Below are 20,282 nucleotides of genomic sequence, written 5' to 3'. Positions count from 1 at the left end.
AGCATGGGGAGTTTGAAACTCACACTTGTCTGGTTTGACGATGTTAAAAACAAGGGATGCAACGACGTTGCTGCGAACACCGTGAGTTGGTACATCTGCCTCAGCTCCTTAGGGGTGCTTATTTTCTAACGGGGTTATTTACTCAACTTTAACAAGATTCAATCTAACTAAATTTAAAAAAAGAAAGTGAAAAAAGAAAAATAAAATAAAACCCACTATTGTTGAGATTCCGAGATTTCTTCAATTTGATATTTTTGACTCACTATAAATAAAATTGATGCGAATTCACAAAGAATAAATGTTCTTGTGAGGGAGTGAGGGAATGTCGTTGTTGTTGTTGTGTGAGGAGATGTAATTTTTCACACCCAAACTCAAGAATATTGTGTGGAATTGCGCAATTAAAAAACACAAAAACACATCGACTCCACAAACATAAAACAATAATAACAAAATTTTAAAATTTTCAAACAAAAGTTTCAAGTCTAATAATAAATTCCAATACATGGTATGAAATTTGAGTCATGATAATAAGAACTTAAGAAGTGGTGTATTTGGTGTCATCTATTTAATAAGTTTCAAGTCTAATAATAAATTCCAATCCAAACCCATCCGCTTACAGATCTCTCTCTCTCACACACGATGGCCGCAGGGCCTCAAACCCCCAATCAATATCTATGGCCTCCCAATCAGTATTTGGTGTCATCTATTTGAGAGATCTACCATTTGAGTCTGATATTTTAAAGGCTAAAATTATTACAAACAATGACAAATATATACTTTGAAAATAATAATGTATAATTAAAATAATATTATCTTTAATTTAAAATAAATATGAAATTAAATAATATATGATGGTTTTATAATAAAATTAATATTCATTGGTGTAGCAGAATAAAATAATGAAATGGAACGAAAAAACTGAAAATTGAAAAGGAGAAAAAAAAAAGAATGGGAAAAAAAAAAAATCAAACCAAGAAAAAAGAAAGAAATCAGACTAATACATTGGGTAAAAAATAAAAACGATAATTTATTGTTTTTGTATATGAGTTTGAATTTGTTTTCAAAAAAACAATTCCAATGAAAATGAAAATGAAAATGACGTATTTTTTATATATATAGAAAATGAAAACGGGAAGTGACCCAACCGCCTAAGTGTTTTGATTTCCCACCAAAAATTAATCTTCAAGAAACCGACAATTTTCAACAGTTCTCTCTCCCTCACTCACTGTGAAGCCCTAGCAACTGTTCCCCAATTCTCACTCACTCATGGCAAACCCTCACCCCCCTTCCCCCATCTTACTTCTTGACGACGAGGAACTCCAAGAGGACCAAAACGCAGCACCGGGATTCAATGATGATGGAGACGATGAAGACGATGAAGACGAAGAAGAAGAAGAAGACGAAGACTTAATTGACACGGATTATGCTGTATCACTACAGCATTCTGGTGTTTCTCATAACGGTGCCGGAAATTCTCGTGAAACAGTGGCGAGCAATGGGGCTGAGGAATGGGGGCGTAAGCGGAGAAGAGCTGGAGAAGGCAAAACGGCGTCGTGCGATGGAATTGGCAGTGCAGAGAGTTCCCAAGGCAGCCACTGGACTCGGAATGAAATCGATGGGCTATTTTGCCCTATTTGCTTGGAGGCTTGGACCAACGACGGTGATCATCACATCTGGTTCGAATTCAAATGTCAATTCTTTGTGATTTTATATAACTTTTTCTTCAGTCTAAAGTGGTGCAGATGATTTATTTCTGTAATTTTGGTTTTCGGATTGCAGTTGCCTTCCTTGTGGGCACATATATGGTATGTCCTGCATAAGAAAATGGCTACAGCAGCGTAAAAATTCAGGGAAGGTAATGATTTGTCTAACAATCCCCTGGTTTTCAATTTCTTTGAAATTTGAAGTTAGTTTGGTTTTTCTTCTTTGTTGTTGACATTCCTGGCCGTGCATTCTCCTTCTTTTTAGTGCCCTCAATGCAACAAGAAATGCGCGTTGAAGGATGTTAGGAAACTTTTTGCTTCACGAATTGTTTCTGTTGACGAAGAATCGCAAAAGGTCATATCCAATCTCACAAGGCTGATACTTTCTGCTAAAACTTATGCAAAGTTAACTTATTTTGAATGATAGGTTCTTCTTGTTTGTAGATGATTCGGTCACTTGAGGCTAAATGTGATTCTCTTGAGAAGAAGGTAGGGATATCTTTGGACTGAATTAATATATATCTCTCATAATTTGTTTTGGTCCAATCATATTTTGTCCAGTACATAATATAGTAAATTCTTTGTTTCTTCCATATACATGCCTTCATTTTTCTGGTTTAGTAAATAATAGATAGAGGCATGCGGATACGCACTCAGACGTATTCAACTTATATTATATTGTGAGGGGCTACCTTCCCTTATTCATTCGTTAGTTTGTTTATCAAGCCAATGGTTTTTCCTTGTATTTGTAGGGAGCTGGTTGGTGTAAGAAAGAAGCTCAATGGCGAAAGTTAGAGGCTGAACTGCAGCTTAAAGTTCAGAAGCTTACAGAGGTATGCTTATTTGCAATGCATTTGATCTTCTGATTCTACATAATCTATGGTTTTTAATGGCTTTTTATTTATTTATTTATTTTCTGGTCATATAGCCCTCTGTATCAGCAGTATTTCTTTCTCTCAGCCTCCAAAACTGTTACTGTTTTTGCATTACAGTTTAATGCCTTTATAGTATATAGTTTTACATATCTTTGTGTGCATTTATCCTGTGAAGCAGTTATGCCTTTATATTGACAACTGAAGTGCAAATGTTTATATATTCTCTAGTGCTTTATATTGGGCTGGTTCCTGCTTTAGAGCATCTCTAAGCATCCATGACTTGTGCAGATATCTCCAAATGTGTAAAGAGTATGCAAAGAAAAACCCTGCAGCATTTTCGAATGACTGTTAGGAAAAAAATGTCTTTGTACATTAAATATGATTGGATTGTTTTCTGTAGAAAAATAGAATGTTCTATATATTATTTTAGGAGTGTATTTCTCTATTACGTTTGGTTTTTAAATTTTTGCCGTTGTAGAGGACAACATATTTGGAGCGTTTATTAGGAGACACGCATAGCAGAACATCTGGACAAGTCAATGCTCATGGGGCCGTTGAAGGAAGATTTGCATCTGGTAACACAATCTTAGACGAAAAATCTTATGGTTAGTGTATTCATGTTCATATTTTAGCATCTTTAAAGCTTAAGATATTCATTTTCAATGGCAGTTAAGTTTATCATAATGGTATGAAACCATGCTTTCTTTGTCTCCTAGGGTGGAACTTTGACTCAAAGCTCTGTGGACAAGTGTATTCTTGCAATTTCATATTAGAGGTATGGCATGGTTCCTTTCTCTTATGCTTTGTTCTTTCATCATATTCCTTTCCTCTTCTCCTTCATCATTTACATGGAGATGGAGGTAAATACACAAACATACACATCATTGTGTGTGAACTGGACCTACAGATATCATCTCTATATCAGCAAAAAGACATATATGGTGGTCTTGATACGTAGGGCACTACGTCCAGATTTTGTGTGATATTCGCTGGAAATCCACTCTAGTAATTGGTGAATAGGAAGAAGTTATATTATTTTACACATAATGTTAACCTCATGATAGTGAACTTTGCAGAAGGAGTTGCAGGTAGATGGTGCTCGTTTATTTGATGTTGATGCATCTAACCAAATTGTGTTAATTTCACGAAGGCTTGCTGGGATAGGTGGGACACAAGCGCTTACCAAAGTAAAGTTTCTGGGGTTGGATAAAGTTTGTGCTTCTGTTGCATTATATTTGTATATATTTATAACACAGGAACTGCTCTTGATCTTTCTTAAATATGGTTCTGCAGTTGAGTTTGATACCTCCCTATGACAGAGATGATATTCTCCTTCCTAGATCTATAAAAGTCATTAGGGATCTACGCATTTGCCCTACGAACAGTGACCTTGCACTGTTTGCTTGCCTAGGGAAGAAGTTGTCAGTTCTCAGGTTGCATTGCGGTTAACTTCCTCAACTGTTATTTTAGTACGTTCTTCATATATTTCTCCTGGTTGACACTTGTGTTATTTGTTACAGTATGGAAAGCAACAGTGTCATCCTCTCCTATGATCTACCGGTAAAATCTTGATCTGTTGTTTATATTGTTTTGTACTAACTTCAAAAACTCTTGTGTTTCCTGTATTATGCAGTGTGAAAGAACTTTTTCACATGATTATCTACGCATGTTCAGGTTCAGCATGACATACTGTTAAAGTTATATGCTTGGCATAATATGTGTTAATCTGTCTGTTTTACTCTTCTATTTTTTGTTCTTCGTGTTGACATTTTTGCTTGCAGGCTGCTGCTTGGACATGTTCCTGGGATCTCAATGACTCGAATTATGTATATGCTGGATTACAGGTCTGACCCTACTTTCCATTTTAAGTATTTTGGAAGGTGTTACTTGTATACCCTCTGCTTTAATTTCATTTTTCTTATTCTTGCAGAATGGCTCTCTTTTGGTGTTTGACTTGCGTCGAACTGCAGGGCCTGTTGCAACGATGAAGGGGCTGACAAACAACCCAATTCATACTGTACATTCCCTTCCAAATAATTCAGCTCTCCCTTCTGGTGCTAGAACAGTGCTGTCCGCTTCTTCAATTGGCTTATGTCTGTGGAACGTTGATAATGCTGAAGAAGGGTGAGTTCAAATATGTGTCCTGTTCTTTCTTGCACAGCTATGAAATCATATGGATCTCAAAATATTCTTGATTACCCCGTCTGATTTTATCAATATGGTTTTTAAAGAAAGAAAAAAGAAGAATTCAATTTGTACCGTGAGTGATGCCATTTAACATGTTAGTCTGGTTTGTTTGCTTGCTTTTGATAAACCAATGGTCTGTTTGCATGTTTGTAATGACCTTTTAGAGCAAGTCACAACTAAATGGCGAGAATACACAAGAATGTTTTTTTCCCTGGTTCATTTTCTCCTATTTAAGTTGTTTATTTGCAGTCTCATCAAGAAAGAAAAAAAGAATACGCTTTGCTCTGTTGATTGGATGCTGTATTTTCTTTATCCATGTATTTCCTCTTGTAAAGGGATGATATTTTGGATCGCAACAAATGAAATTCTCTTGCTTTTTCATTTTAAATATGTTCCAAATAGTTGGTCAACTACTGCACGGCTCTGTTCTAACAGAATTTAAACTTTATGAAGGCCGATATTGGTTCCTCAAACGGAGAATCAAGGAGTTTGCATATCTCTTGCTTATTGTCCTAGCAGTGACAACATTGTCGCTTCTTATCGTCCCAAAGTGGAAATGTCCGATGAGACAATCTTCTCTCAACCACCGCTTACTCCTTCCCGTGGTGGCATTGGACAAGGAACAGTGGGTTCCCTTGTTTTACTAAAGAGAGCAGACAGCAGCAACTGTTTTAAAAGGTTGGGATCTGCATGCACCAACGTCTGTGATATCGGACTGCCAAAATCTGCAATCATCAACTTAGGAAATCATCGCACATTGTTTGCATCAGAGGATAAGTTAAGTTCCAAATTGGTTTTAGAAGAGTTGCCATCTTTTACAACCTTCCAGAGCCTTAAGTTGCATAAAGATCCTGTTCGCGATCTCAAGTACACTCCTGCTTTGAAGAAAGGTCTGCTTGGTTGTTTAAGCGGTGACATACTGCAACTCTTCAGTACCAGGCTTTCATGAAATAGATCATTTGCAGTTATGTAATTGCTCAATTTATGTATGTTTTTTTTTGAAGTACCGATGCTGTAATTGTACTGTATAATATATTTTAATGCCTTTATAGTGTTTAGGTTTTACATATCTTTGCCTGCATTTATCCTGTGAAGCAGTTGTGCCCTTATATTGACAATTGAAGTGCAAATGTTTATAAATTCTACATGGCGCTTTGTATTGGGCTGGCTCTAAGCAGCCATGATGAGTCATGACAATTGAAAGTGCCAAGGTTTATATATAGGTTCTATAGTGCTTTGTATTGATGATATCAATACAACTATATCATCAATTCATTATCCACTTCCATTATTATTAATAATATTCTTTTGGAATTTAGAATGACTTTTTAACATTGAGAAGATAAATATTACTACTAAATTTATCAGTTGAATTTGTTTTTGTCCCACAAGCTTTAGGCCTCAAAAATAGTTAATTGCTGGTAAACACTTGGGCATTTAAACTGGCTTGTTTTTGATGAGCTTTAGTCATTCAAGGGAGCTTGTACAATGAGGAGTTAAATTGAGGAGTTAAAGTGAGGAGACTGATCCGATCGTCAAAACATTTAAAATATTTAAGGATTTCTTTACATTTTGTTACTCCAAATAACCTCTCACCTAAGTCTCATTATATTCATCATCCAAACCACATAACTGGCCAAAATAACTAAGTAATTGGCCCATGCTAATTTTGGTCCAAACGATATCCAACTTCATCTAAATATAATTCCTTCCCTTCGAGGAAAAGGTAAAATAAAAAATAAGCATTCACAACCAGAAAATAGAGGGGAAGAAAAACTCAAATAAATTTGAAAGGTCCCACATTCTGGGCTTTTTATTTAGAGAAAATTGCCGTACACACTCCTTTCCCTTCTCCCTCAGGATTCGGAAAAAAAAAAAAAAAAAAACAAATTCCGACCTGCCGGATTCGAACCAGCGACCTAAGGATAACCGATGGATACTCCAACTACAGTCCTCCGCTCTACCAACTGAGCTAAGGTCGGCTTGTTAAACAAATGCTGCGAAATTTATTTATCACCATCCAAACTGCCACCTATTAAAATTGAGCACAAACAACTATTTTGTATAAAAGGGAAAAAATTTATAATAAGAAGAAAAAAAAAAGTGTTTCAAAAATTCAAGTTGCTGCTGACATATCCCAAAAAAAAATTAATAATAATAATCCCATCGTTTCTGAATGGAAAATGCCATATCAATGAGAAACGATGGGATAAGAATAGTGATTTTTTAATAATATCATAGCAAAAACAAAACTCATCAAACCCATAAAACAACAAAACTCATCAAACCCATAAAACAACAAAACTCCACTATTTATATTGTATGCTTTCTCATGGACCCCAGAAAACGTCTTCCAATGTTTCTTTAATAATAGTTAAAAGAATAAATAATAATAATGTTAATAATTTTCTGTTAACATCAATGAGTGAAATGGGAATTTCAGTGCCCAATAATATTTCTAAAAAATAATTTAATTGTAAGTTGCAAAAAATAGTTTAATCAAGAATACTCATCACAATGAATTATATGCTTTATGAATCATAGTGTTGGGTGGACATCATCTTTGCAGCTGCTCTCAAACCAGACATATTTTCATCATCAGATTGTTCATAAGATGCCAAAAGAAGAAGGGCTTGAGGGGAAGAGGAGGATATGGACCTTTGCTTCAACCATATTAAAGCTTCAAAAGCTCCCACCATCTACTTCATTTCGGGCATCTTTTGGGCCTCTTATGCCTTCTGCATTATTGTTGCTCACATCATCTCAATCATTTTCAAAGGTCGTGTTGATTGCAGGAAAGAAACATGTTTCCCAAGCATTATATGAGCTCCCTTCATTTTGGTTTTACTTACAACTGTGTGATGCAGGTCATGTTCAAGGGAAAAAAAAATCTGCTTATAAATATTTGGATGATAAAACAATTCTAGGGTTTCATATTTTTGGTTGGTTTAGAATTTAGATGCAGGTCATGTCATTTTTTGTTAGCATATCATGTCAATTTTCATGGAAATTAAATCAAACAACTAATCTCTGACACATCTGGTGCAAGACAATTCCACATGCAGCATGCTGCTGCTGCTGCAATGCTCTTTCTGCTTTTTACATCTGACTCTGAATTCCCCTGGTTTTTAATTTGCAGTTATCCTTGTTCACTCTCTGCCATTATTTCAAGTGGCCTTCACATGCAACAAGACTTATAATGGCCTTCCTCTTTCTTTCTTTCTTTCTTTTTTTCTCTGTCATTTTTTTTTTCTGAGAACAATTTATACTGGCCTTCATATGAGAATACTTGATCCACCACACAATTGGAAAATTGTTCTTGGGAAATGTGCTCACTGACTATTGCTGCTTGCCCTTCTCTCTGTTTGTTTTTATTTAAATCACACTGCTGGAGCTTCAGAGTTGAGAAGATGACCAATAATAAAGTGCCCCAGTTTCTGTAGCAGTCACTGGGACAGAAAACAATACCAGAAAAATAGAAAAACAGAAAGAAATGATTTTGCATTATTTAAAAATGACAAGTGCTTGGCTGCACATACACTTGCTCAAATCCCATATCCTCCATTCTTTGGGTTCATGACTCAGGGCCGTGAATCCATGGCCTTTTCCTTCTTCTTTTTTGTAAATTGCCAATGTACACCAAATGCACCATCAAACAAAAATGGAAAACATACAATGTACACCAAATGTTGCATAACAAAAATGGAGCACACAAATTTTCTTTCTTCTTTTGGAGCCTTGGATGTTCATATTTCCTTGCATTCTGTTTTTGGCAAAGTAATGACCCATCTCTTGGCAATCTCACACACAAGCTTTTTCCTCTTTAAACAAAAAACCATCATAAAAAAGCACTTAAATGAAGTGAAAATTGAGGGGAACTTTCCAATATGAAGCATATGGCTTGACACTTTCACTTTTAGTGCCAACACTCAGGTGTTAGGGAATGGTCCCTCTTGTAGTCCTTGCAATAGTCATATACCAAATGGTGGGTTTGAACCCACCTCATGACCCTGTACTGCTGTTGCGTCAGCCCGCCCGACTGGAACGGGAGGCAGATACCGGGTGGCACCGGGCCGGGGAATAGGCGCTGCAACCGCCGGCTTTGAAATTGGTATACTTTGCAACAAATGGTTGATATCTGTAATCTGCTTTGTATTTCCCATCTTCAGTTGCCCAAGATGAGGCATCCCATATTGAGCCATACAACCACATTGGCCTCAAGGGAAAGGTTGCTACACTTTTCCTAGGGTACCTCCTTATGGGCACGTCATCCACCAAAAATCTGTAACAATAATGAATGTGGCATAAATTTTAACTATAAGACAATTAACCTGACAACAAGATAGATATGGCATATAATCAAAACAGAGATTAAATATTATATTATTGACTCAGTGGCCAGCAAGAGGAACCAATAGCTTTGTACTATTAGATTTGGATTTATTATCTTTTTTTTTCCCCTCTGTTTTTTTATTTTGTCAATCAATAGATAGAGACTAATATAATGGAGACAGCTTTTTCTTTCCAAAATGGCATCCCTTCATTTGCTGCATATCATATTTGAGTATGGGGTCTTAAAACTCCACATCATTGACAAAGGGTCTCAACTCAATGAGGATATATAGGCTTTTTACCATTCCAAATCTCATCTCTTTACTCTCTCTCTCTCTCTCTCTCTCTCTCTCTCTCTCTCAATTTATTATTGCCACTGTCATATCGCTTGGCTTTTTCCTTAATTTCAGAGAAAGAATTATTTGGCATGATCAGGTTATTACTCAACTTTGAAAAATAGAAAATGGCAGAAATACCAGCATATCAAAATATCAATCAATCATTAAAGCTCAGTAGACAATGGATGGATAGGTTTCTTTCCTGTAAAGTTTTTGCAAGTAAGAAATAATTACTCACATGAAAAGTTCTAAGTTAATCTTTGATTTCAAGCACAGCACAAAACTATGATCACAAAAAACTTACATGATCTCCTTTGGGCTCCACAATATAGCATAGTGATGAAAAGCCTTAGTGGGATCAAACCACAAATGAAACTTCATCTCTCTGCCAATGATTTTTCCATCCCCACTTCCTCTGATGTAAACATTTGTTTGTAAAGTGTAAGGCTTCCCAAATGTAGTTCCCAGAAACTCAATGTCGACTTCGTCATGGTACCCCGGATGAGCTTCACTGTTTGAAAGCTGCAAGAAGAATAAATATAATACTGATCAGTTAATCAAGGCATTTAGCAGACACAATTATACATAGAATTTGAGAAAATAATTAAGCTAAAAATGTGGGGTTCATTAATTTCTCACATAGAAAGCTGTTATAACTCCTGCTGTGTAACCAGTTTGAAGTTTAATGGAGGCACCAAAGTAGCCGGACCTAAATGGACGAACTGACTTGAACCCACTTCCTGTTGCAATCAAATGGAGACAATTATGAAGAAATTTTAATTAACAGGTGCACTGGTAATTAAGGAAGCATTAACATAAATATGTGAACTAGAAAGTGGGTGAGGTGAGGTGAGGGAGACCTGAGGTCCTGTCAAGCCAGATTGTTAATGCATGTTGGTCTAAGCTTTGATGCTGAGGACCCCAGAGAGTTCTAAACCCTTTATAAAAGCTCATAGACCTGAATTTAGAACTTGGCCAGTAGCCAGGTGATGGTGGCCAATCAGCATTGCTTGCAGGGACCAAAAGAATTAGGAGGAAGAGCAAGAGAGCCATGAAATATGAATGGGAAGATGAGGAAAATGTATAGTGAAGATGGAATAATTGGCTCTGTATAAATGCAGGGCACAGAGAGAGAGAGAGAGAGAGAGAGAGAGAGTAGCTGAAGACCGAGTGTATATATAGGAAGAATATGGTAGTGCAGTTTGATATGTATACATATATTATATATATTATAAGAACATTATTACTAGAATTAACCATCAAAACTTTGTATGATATAAACCATACTTACTATATATATATATATATATATACTTTGATTTTTCTTCTCTCTCTCTCTCTCTCTCATCCCAATTCACACAACTACTTTCTATCCTACCCTTAATGAGGAAACATGTTTGCTTTGGTTGCAAGGTTGGAAAGCTAGGAAAAGAGGATGTGATGCAGAATGGGTAGATGGGTGTCTCTTAAATGTGCCCTTTTTTCTTTTCCCTTTCTCTGTGCTGTGCATATGTAGTTTTGTGATTCCACAGGAACGAACTTGGGATAAAAATCGGAAAGCTACATGCAATTTCTGTCCCTGCCTTTAAAGCAAACCTTGTTTTTTTTTGTAGGATTCAACAAACCTTGTTGGATTACCCATATTGTGTCTTCTTTTTACCTTTCCCCTTCTCTTGCCAGTGTGTCAGCTCCCATGCAGTGGACTGTGGAGTAGTGTCAAATGTTTGTTAGTGCCAATAATAGATCTTACACAAAATTTATTCATAATCTTATGTGTTTTTTACCCAAAATTTTATATATCGGAAGATAAGACTTCACTTTTTCGATGCGGATATACTCTCAACAATTTACTTTTTTAAAAAAAAAATTATCGAAGTAAAATAAAATATTTTATTCTTCTCTCCCCCTCTTCATAATCAAAGCCAACAGTAGCTATAATCATCAAGATGGGAAGAGAAGAAATTTGTTATATAGTTAATAAGTTTAAAAAAAAAAATTATATGACACAGATAGAAGCATCCTGATCATTATCGGCCAGCTTGGGATAATATATATGAATGCAGAGCGATGAGTTTTTTTTTCCATTATTTTTTGGGGTCTGAATACAGAGATGGATTTGAACGTGTGAAGTTCATCAATGTAGTGGGGCATGGGGCTATGCAAGATGGGACCAATGCATGATTTGATTACAAGGCAATAGATCGATCGATTTTGACTCATGAAGTGAGCTACTGTACGGTTCTTCATATTTTATTCATATGTTGATTGATTGCCCAAACAACAAAATTTCTTCCATAAAAGTTGCACAAATGATATAACATTATTGAGGCTAAGGCACACTCTGTGTGATATTTACTATGCATATCTAGTTTTTATTTTATTTTATTACTAATTTTTTGTATCATTTTGTTGAAATTTTTTTCCAATTTACTGTAACCCCTAAAACCAAAATAGTCCAGATGCCATATATCGTGCCCAATTAAATTTCATACACCAATTCTTCTGCAAAACGCGTAATTTGATTCTCTTTTTTTGGTGATCCTTGTAACAATTTGATTGATACAACACATTTGGTCTAGACGGCCTATCTGTTTAGTCATGAAATTAGCAATGACTGAAGGGACGTTAAACTGCATTAACCTTTAAAAAACTGCATGCAGTCCTTTAATTAAATGTCAGTCGTCCGAGGAATAAACATGCACTTTAGGCAAAGTGTTTATTGAATTAGGTCATTAAGTTCCATTGCACTCAAGTTCGAATCTCCCTCCTTGTAAATTATAGTGGTTTAGAATCCCTTATTACGGGGGGAGGCCTGATGACAACAATATTATTAGTTGATAAGGTGAAGCAAACTAGTTTCGAGTCATTTAATATGTAGCTAAAAGGGATTCAAGCATATAGAATAATTTCTTACATTTTGACAGAAATATAATTTATAAGGCTGCTTTCATTTACTTTCCTAGACAGAAATGTTGGAGCTTTTAATGGCTGGATTGACCAGTAAGCTTAGGGATCCACCCACCATTTAAATACCCCAAGGAGCTCGATCCTTCCTGTACCATTTTCCTTCAAAGATGCTGACCGAAACCCTACACATATCTTTCCTTGTCTTGCATGATAATACAATAACCCTAACCCTTCTCTCTCAGAATCAAACATTTGATTCTGTGGACCATCTCAGAAGATACAACCCCAACACAAACCAACCATGCATCTTAATCTTCTACACAAATATATACATGTAACTTGAAGTCTAGATGGCCCCAGAAAATGGTATGTACGACCCAAAATCTTAGCAGGCAGCCACAAAATTTGAAACTTCAAAGACAAGCAGACGGGGCTGAAAGGCACACTTCAATAAAACAACATGAATTTTAGGCTGCAATTTAACTTAAACCACATTCTTCTGATTAATACATGTTTGATTTTGTGCTGCCTCTCTCTCTCTCTCTCTCCTGTAGGCTCGCACTGTTTTGTCGGCCAAAGATTAAGGTGGGGCCCAGTTGACCGACAAATCAAGAAGCTCATGAAACTTGGACGTACGTATATGATCTGTATTCTGTACACACGTACCTTTGCTTCGGGTAAATTGTACATATGCTTCTTCCTTTCCAGAAATATAGGTCACGGGTCACGTCAATATCTCTATTAAAAACGAATTTTAGTTAATTAGTCAATCCATGGAGACTAGATCGTGATTTATCATGCCATCTTAAAATCTGGGCTCTACTTGCTTTCCATATACATAGTGTTTCACACGCAAAAACAAACAAGAAATCCTCCATTTTAGGTTGTCGACGTTATATATCCGAATCATTTGTCAAGTCTGCTTTTTGTCTGAACATTCAATCATGTACATGATGAGTTTCCTTTTTGGCAATTCTTCACGCGAAGCATAGCTAAAATGAAATTATATGTCGACGTTTGACAAAGTTTTAGCAGTCATTTTTTCAGTGCGGGATTGGAATAGAAATGCAAGTGACATAACCTGCAACTGTATCTAACTTCTATACAATTGATTGCGTTGTGTGGTAGGCACCTAGTCTATATACTAAGGGTGCTTTGCTTGAATAGCAATCAATGGTATGCATGTCCAGACCGAAAACGGGAAAAAGAAAAAGAAAAGTCAAAACAATGCCAAAAAAAAAACTGAAACTTAAAGATCAAGTAAGTAAGAGATTGCAGTACTCGAACAAATAGTAACTTCGAAACTAAGAGCTTCTGAGTATGTGGTTTGTTAGGCATGGCCCACGCTTCAATTCTGACCCAAACAACAATACAATAATTGCAACAACAAAAAAGAAAAAAATAAGTAGTCGGTCATATCTTTTGCTGTTATATTTAACCCAAAAAATAAAAATAAAAGATATACGCGCGTACATATATATATATATATATATCTAGCGCTGTTATTATTTGACTTTGTTGTTATAATTAAGTTGCTATCGAATAATTGTAATAGTTGAAAATTTATATCAAATTTATAGTGACGCAGATCGATTCATATGTATATATAACGGCATTATTATTTGACTTTGTTGTTATAATTAAGTTGCTATCGAATAAAAGCTTGTCGGTCTAATAATAATAGACCAAATATTAATTATAGGGTGATAGTGCAAAAGGATACTGCAAAATAATCCAGAACCGCTATAGATTGTGTGTGGAACTGATGAAATCGAAAGGTTAAAAGCAGAGATAATACAAATGGGACACATTAATAATTAATAATAATCACGTCATTAGATGCTAAATACATCGTGCATATAGGACAAGGAACCTTTCCATAAAGCTTTGAATTGATTGAAGACGGTATATATGAACAAAACAATCCAAATTTTGAGACGGCCATGCATTTATACTTTGCCCCACCGACACTTCGGTGAGCTTTGGAAGGGCTACAAGCCTATGCTATCCAAAAAAAAATTGTTCACTAAGGACAAGATGCGTGCAAATTAGGCTACCCATAAAATAAGTATATAAAAATTGTATCCAATTTTCAACCCTTCAATTTCTTTTCTATTCTTTTATAATCATACTTGTCTTGTTATCAAGAAGGAATAAGTGTTTTAACACAAAAATTATGAGCCCTACACTTCTAGTACATAAGCGCAATGTGTTCCTCTTGTATCCACATGTGGTCCATGTACACGTTACTTCATCTTTCGATTTTCGGAGAAAAATAAGGTAATATTAAAGACATAAACTTTAAAATCCTAATTGATGTGACAATGTTTAATTTGTTTTTGTGTGGACTTAGTGCCAATTTGACGTTATTTATTTGGGGTAATAAGTGATTTTTAAAAAAATTTGGGAAGCCTAGCCCGTTTTAGTAAACTATGAGAAAATCAATTATTGTTAAAAATTGATGTGAGAGAAAACTATAAGGGAAAACAACTAATGATGTGCTTTCATTTTTTGATTATGCAGAAATCACTTTCAAAGATGCACTGGGTTTAATGATTATGCTGGAATCATTTTCTAATTATGCAAAAATCAGTACTAACAACACTTTTAACAAAAAATTTACCAAACGGCAAATTGTTTTATTTCACAAAATCGACATTGATTATTTTCACAGCATAACAATGCCAAATTGACCCTTACTCTGAATCTTATTTATTCACAATAAATAAGAAATTTTCATATTAATCAAAATTTGAGGTGATAAGTGGTTGTCTTAAGCCCGACTGTTTTATCAATTTCTTTTCCTACTAATTTAGCAGGTTGACATATGATGATTGGTTAGGAAGAAAATATAAAACGAGAAGCAATGACCAGTGAAGGCCGAGCTTGACTTTGGTCCATTTAGACTAAATCAGCCTCACAGATAAAAGCCCAAAAGCTGAGAGAAAAGCATTCAAGCCCAATTTTTATCTCCAACAATTTGTATAATATGCAGTACTTGTTTAGAGACATTTGTGCAAGAAATGTGCTTCAATTAGACTCCTTTGCATTTATCACACATTTTTGTCAAGAATGTTCTCTTTTTAACTTTTTATATGATCACCTACTACCTCTTAGTCTAGTAATTTTCTTTACAATGTTAAAATAAATTGCAAATTCGAACCCCGCTTCCTAATATTATTTGATATTGAAAAGAAAATGACTTTTTTTATATTTTTTTCCAACTTTAAAAATAATTTCTACTCAACTTCACCCAGTCATACCATCACCTTTTTTTTGTTGTTAAATTATTATATAGTAATATATTACGATGGGCAAAAAAACAAGAATAATTCATGATAGGTATTTTTCGTTCCTAAAAGCAAAAGAAAAAGACATTTTATCCGACCAAAAAAACCAAACATAAGCCGCGGCATTCATTAAACGTTGCAAATCCAAGCCTTGGTGAATTCCACGACCACGATCGAATGGCTTTGCTCTGATGCGTTTCTCTTTCATCCACGTGTCCAGGATCAAGTCCGCTTAAATATGAGTTGGGGTCTCGAAATGGATGCTCCAGATCCAAGTCCCAAGTCCAAGTCCAAGTCCAAGTTTTCAAGCCACACCAACTTCGTTACCAGAAGAAAGAGAGAAAAAAAAAATAATTTGATATTCTCCAAGTCCAAGTCTCCACCTTGGAATTATCATAAGAATTCATATCATATGTTTTTGTGTTGTCTTACCAACCAGACTCTTGAATCTTCTAAGGCCCCTCGTTTTCTTGGTTGTTACTCATAACCCCAACGCAAAACGCTTCCCTTCACACTGCGCCAACTACAGTCACAGACTTCATAGTCCCAGAAGCCCAGGTATGGCCTTCCCTCCACCTACCTCCTAATCTTGTTCTGTTTCTTTTTGGTGGGTTTGTTTATTTATTTGTATATTATCTTATTTGAAGCTTTGATTGTTTGAAAGTACTTAGCTTGAAATCTTTAAAAATGCATTTTTAATCATGTTAAGAGTCTTTGGTTGAAGTTGGTTTTCTGGTTTATGCCTTAGTTAGGATTGGGGTAGTATGTGATTAAGCAAACTGATGAATGTGATTGTGAATTTGAATGACTGTGAGGTGATTAGATTGCTTGAAGTGTTGCAATTTATTTTAGAAATCTTGAATGCTAGACATGGGGTTACTGTGGGCTACAATACATTAGATTGGTTTAAAAAATGGACTCTTTTAGACATAAAGAAAATGTTTGGTAATTGTAAAGGAATGGGGATTCTTGGAATGAGTTAAAAATTGTGAAACATGCACTGTTGAATGTTGTGCGTGATGATAGCAAATTAGATAACGTAATAGCTGCTGAGTCCAAGATGCGAGAAGAGAGACATATTAAGCTAGCTACTGTCTCGGTCCATCCATCTCTGCCATGACCAGCTAATGTCTGAATTTGCGGTGGTTAAAAGTTAAAACCTGTTGCAAAATCCCAATTTTTGGTGTGGATTTTAAATTTTGGATTCTGGGGGAAGGGTTAAATTTCTTTATCCATCTTCTGATGAAGCATAAATTTTGAGTTGTGTATGTAAACAATAATGTTATAATTCTAAAGGCTGTTGCCTCCACTATTAGGGAGTAATATACTCTGAAAAAAAAAATGCAAAGAAGCTTCAGTTGGGAGTGAATGTCATATGGACAGGGGAGGGCCCAAGGACATGCTCTTGACGTCTCAGAACAGAATCACACAAAAAAGGAGAAGGGGCCTAGCTGGACAACTCATATAGCGGATATAAGGGTTTCATGAGTACTGTTTGTGCATTCATAATTTCAATACAACATGTAGAACAGTAGAAGCTATGAATTCTGTATGTTGTAGTGAATATGATAAGATTGAAATAATGTGCTAAAAGTTCATCTGATTTCATGGGTTGCTTCCTTTCTTTTTTTCTTTTCCTTCTTTCTCTTTACTCTTGTGAAGCTGATGATGTTTCTCGCTGGAGATTACTTCTCCATCTTTACTTTCTTTTTTGGAGCAGTGGTTTAGAAGGCTATGGTTGTTCAGTCTAGGGAGAATGGAAACTAATGGTAGCAATTCTAATTTCCAAGAAAAGCAACCTTCAGATGCTTCAAATATTGTTGGTAGGGAGAAGCGTACTGAGAAAGAAGTCTTTATTAATCACGGTATGCCTCTTTCACCAGAATCAACCCCAGCCAGAAAAATAAAAGGAGCTGTTTTTTTTTTTTAATTACGAAAACCAAATTTAATTTCCTGGCCAATAATGAGTCTAGTGTCGGTACAGGTTGGTATAAGTGTGGCCAAACCTTATAACAGAACTCTTTCTTTTTTCCCAAGTCTTTCTCTGAATTGTGGTGTGAAATAAGAGTGGATGTTTCAATTGGTGTTATTAATGTGGTGCATGATATATGACATTTTAGAAGCATGAAAGGTAATATCTTTCCTCCACACTTGAAAGAAGTCATTATATCAATTAGTTGAAGAATTTTATTCAGTAAATTATTAATATCATCGAGATTCAGACACTGACTGCTGCTTGAAAGTTATCTAATCTACTTTTGGGTACTCTATGACTTGTTTTTCTTTCTTTCTCCCCTTGGATGATAAGAATCTTGTGAAGTAGTATCTTATTCTATCAATAACATGGATGACCTTACGGTGCAGCTGAGATAGCTTGGCATGAGAGGAGAAGAGAATGGGTTGGTGATGAGTCTCAGAAATCGAGAAGAGCGCCAAGAGAACCAATTATGAGGTACATTTTTGTACACTTACTGTCACACAGATGGTCTAGATACTAATAGGCTGCATCACTTCTTCTGGTCACTTGTTCACTAGCTCTACCAAAAAGTACTCCTTGTTTATTTGGAGTCCAGGTGAGTAATAAGTTATTAGCCAATAATCTAGGGGAAAAGTGAAGCGTAATAAGTTATTAGCCAATAATCTAGGGGAAAAGTGAAGCAGTCATCTACATTTGTGTCTCTGTGTGTTGACCTGGGAATCCTCTAAACAATGGTGGAACCAGGATTTTTGGAGGGGTAGGCTACCATTGACATAAAAAATATTAGCCGAGTTTTTGTGGAACCAAAAACTAGTACAATATATATTTACACAACTAAGTTTGTGGTCTGAAGTAACCAAGAAAATAAGTCTGTAGTTTTAAAGCTGCATTTTGGGCTTTTTTTGCTTATAAATGGGTGAACTATGTTTTATATGGGCTAAATAGGGGAAGGCTTAAATGTGAAAAAAATATGAATTTATTGAGGTAAAAAAGTTTTGTGCCAAACTTTGCACTGGGCTACAGCCCAGGGGTGCCCACACATGGTACCACCTTTGATTTTAAATAAGAGAAGGCCACTGGTAGGGGACTTCCCTATCACTAATGTTTTGAAGTGTTGACTACCATGGTCTCATTTGAAGCCTATTTTTGTCTTGCTGTTAACTTTTTTTATTTATTTTCGTAAGCTGTTCTACAATTGAATTCCAAATCTGGCATGGGAGTTGCAGTATGCATTTTTTTTTGACATGATTTTATGTAAAGGATGGATCTTGAGGAGATTAAATTAGCATCTCTACTTGACAATATTTGTGCTCATGAAGAAGCAAAAATGATATATTTTTTATAAAAAAAAAAAAAAAAACTGAAGACAATTCACTTGTATGCTAATATCTGAAATAAATGAATTTGCAATGTAAGTGAAAGAATCATATGCTCCTAGAGTTGCAGTTGGTGGTTGCTAGCAATTTATTGGCTATGTGTGCTTCTGTGATATCCCTCTTGTAGTGGGTGTGCAAATTTTTAGTTCCTGTTCCAGAGGAAAGTAATGAAGGGATCTTCTTTTTCAGCTGGACCACAACGTATGAGGATCTTCTTTTATCTACTGAACCTTTTCAGGAGTCCATACCTTTAGCTGTAAGTTTCCCTGATTAGTTTCCTTCTCTTTCCTTTTTTAGATGGTGTTGATGTGAACAATTTAAATTGGTGGGTTATGCAGGAGATGGTGGATTTTTTAGTTGACATCTGGCATGAAGAAGGCCTTTATGACTAAGTGATGGATATCCTGTGCTCTTTCTGCACAGTAAGAATTTTGCATAATTTTGTTTGTGCTTAAAATTTGTCATTCAAGGTAGAGTTGGTTTTCTCGTTCCTGATTGCTTAAACCGTAGTCTTTGCAGTTGAGATATAGATTACATGTAGAGATCCATCAATCTTAGCATATTTCGTAATGACAGCGAAGAATTTGCGTAATCAACTAATCAAATTCTGTATTTCACTTTCGATATTGGATTGGATCATTTAACTTTTTACCTTTTGACTACTCTTCTTACTGCAATAATATATGAAAGTTGTGGACTTGAAGTGTAGTGTGATTATAATTGATGTCCTGTGCTACCACCGCCAGTTCTCGTCCCTTCCGCCCCTTATGTTAATACAAGGTTTCGGGTTTTGGGGTTCAATTCCTACTGCTGGTATAGGTCGTTGAATCCATCTCATTCCAAATGTTATGGTCCACGTGCAGATCTTCTTATGAAACCAGCTTACAAGAAAATGTGTTCAAGAGCTCATATGGTATCGATATGACATTACAAATTCCGTTTTCAAATATTTAGGCCCAGCCAGGAATATATTTGTGGAAGTCCTTGAGATCTCGTTTATTATGATAAATGTGTACATTCAAGTGGATCAAACTCCAGCTTACGCGTGAGTTTTTATTTAAAAAAATAGTTAAAATTTACTCCATTACTTTCAAAAATTTCAATTTTTATAAAATCTTTTAAATATAACAAAAAACTTACCTAAACACAAATGCCCTTAAAAATTAATATCCAACATAAACTTAAAAAGTTGCAATATATTTTGATCATGATGCTTGATGCCATTTGGGAGTCTTGAAATGCAGTGGTTCTGACTTCTGAGAGGCCTTTCAAGAAAACCACAAGTCTCAATGCCAC

At 35.5% G+C, this 20,282-nt stretch overlaps 3 protein-coding genes and 1 non-coding gene across 6 annotated transcripts; 2 read left to right on the top strand and 2 right to left on the bottom strand.

The window, feature by feature from the left end:
• Positions 1–1,131: 1,131 nt before the first annotated feature.
• Positions 1,132–5,905, top strand: LOC103339818 (uncharacterized). 2 transcript variants are annotated; one of them, XM_016796186.2, is made up of 13 exons: positions 1,132–1,676; positions 1,780–1,855; positions 1,969–2,058; positions 2,148–2,192; positions 2,456–2,536; positions 3,057–3,153; positions 3,295–3,353; positions 3,655–3,765; positions 3,872–4,011; positions 4,099–4,138; positions 4,360–4,422; positions 4,509–4,702; positions 5,219–5,905. In XM_016796186.2, exons 1-13 carry the CDS (start codon positions 1,267–1,269, stop codon positions 5,712–5,714), a joined length of 1,902 nt encoding a protein of 633 aa, XP_016651672.2. In that variant the 5' UTR covers positions 1,132–1,266; the 3' UTR covers positions 5,715–5,905. The 2 variants fall into 2 exon arrangements, with proteins under 2 accessions (XP_016651672.2, XP_008241392.2); XM_008243170.3 differs by having other exon boundaries at positions 1,133–1,676; positions 3,057–3,183.
• Positions 5,906–6,656: 751 nt separating this feature from the next.
• Positions 6,657–6,747, bottom strand: TRNAY-GUA (transfer RNA tyrosine (anticodon GUA)). Its single transcript is given in 2 exon segments — positions 6,657–6,692; positions 6,711–6,747. It is a non-coding gene; the product is annotated as a tRNA-Tyr (tRNA).
• A 2,882-nt stretch (positions 6,748–9,629) lies between these two features.
• XTH32 (xyloglucan endotransglucosylase/hydrolase 32) lies at positions 9,630–10,774 on the bottom strand. Its single transcript, XM_089042991.1, has 3 exons — positions 10,296–10,774; positions 10,075–10,175; positions 9,630–9,957 (listed from the first exon to the last, which is right to left on the bottom strand). Exons 1-3 carry the CDS (start codon positions 10,693–10,695, stop codon positions 9,736–9,738), a joined length of 723 nt encoding a protein of 240 aa, XP_088899117.1. The 5' UTR covers positions 10,696–10,774; the 3' UTR covers positions 9,630–9,735.
• Positions 10,775–15,951: 5,177 nt separating this feature from the next.
• Positions 15,952–19,637, top strand: LOC103339821 (zinc finger protein). Of its 2 annotated transcripts, none has more exons than XM_016796131.2 (5): positions 15,952–16,190; positions 17,317–17,497; positions 17,997–18,084; positions 19,176–19,242; positions 19,325–19,637. In XM_016796131.2, exons 2-5 carry the CDS (start codon positions 17,389–17,391, stop codon positions 19,376–19,378), a joined length of 318 nt encoding a protein of 105 aa, XP_016651617.1. In that variant the 5' UTR covers positions 15,952–16,190; positions 17,317–17,388; the 3' UTR covers positions 19,379–19,637. The 2 variants fall into 2 exon arrangements, with proteins under 2 accessions (XP_016651617.1, XP_008241394.1); XM_008243172.2 differs by having other exon boundaries at positions 15,955–16,190; positions 17,353–17,497.
• Positions 19,638–20,282: the final 645 nt, after the last annotated feature.

Source organism: Prunus mume, linkage group LG8, assembly GCF_029339155.1.
Source record: "Prunus mume cultivar Tortuosa linkage group LG8, ASM2933915v1, whole genome shotgun sequence".
In the NCBI taxonomy this organism is placed as follows: Eukaryota; Viridiplantae; Streptophyta; class Magnoliopsida; order Rosales; family Rosaceae; genus Prunus; species Prunus mume.
The sequence above is the reverse complement of the archived record's forward strand: the minus strand, read 5'-3'. Positions and strand labels throughout refer to the sequence as shown.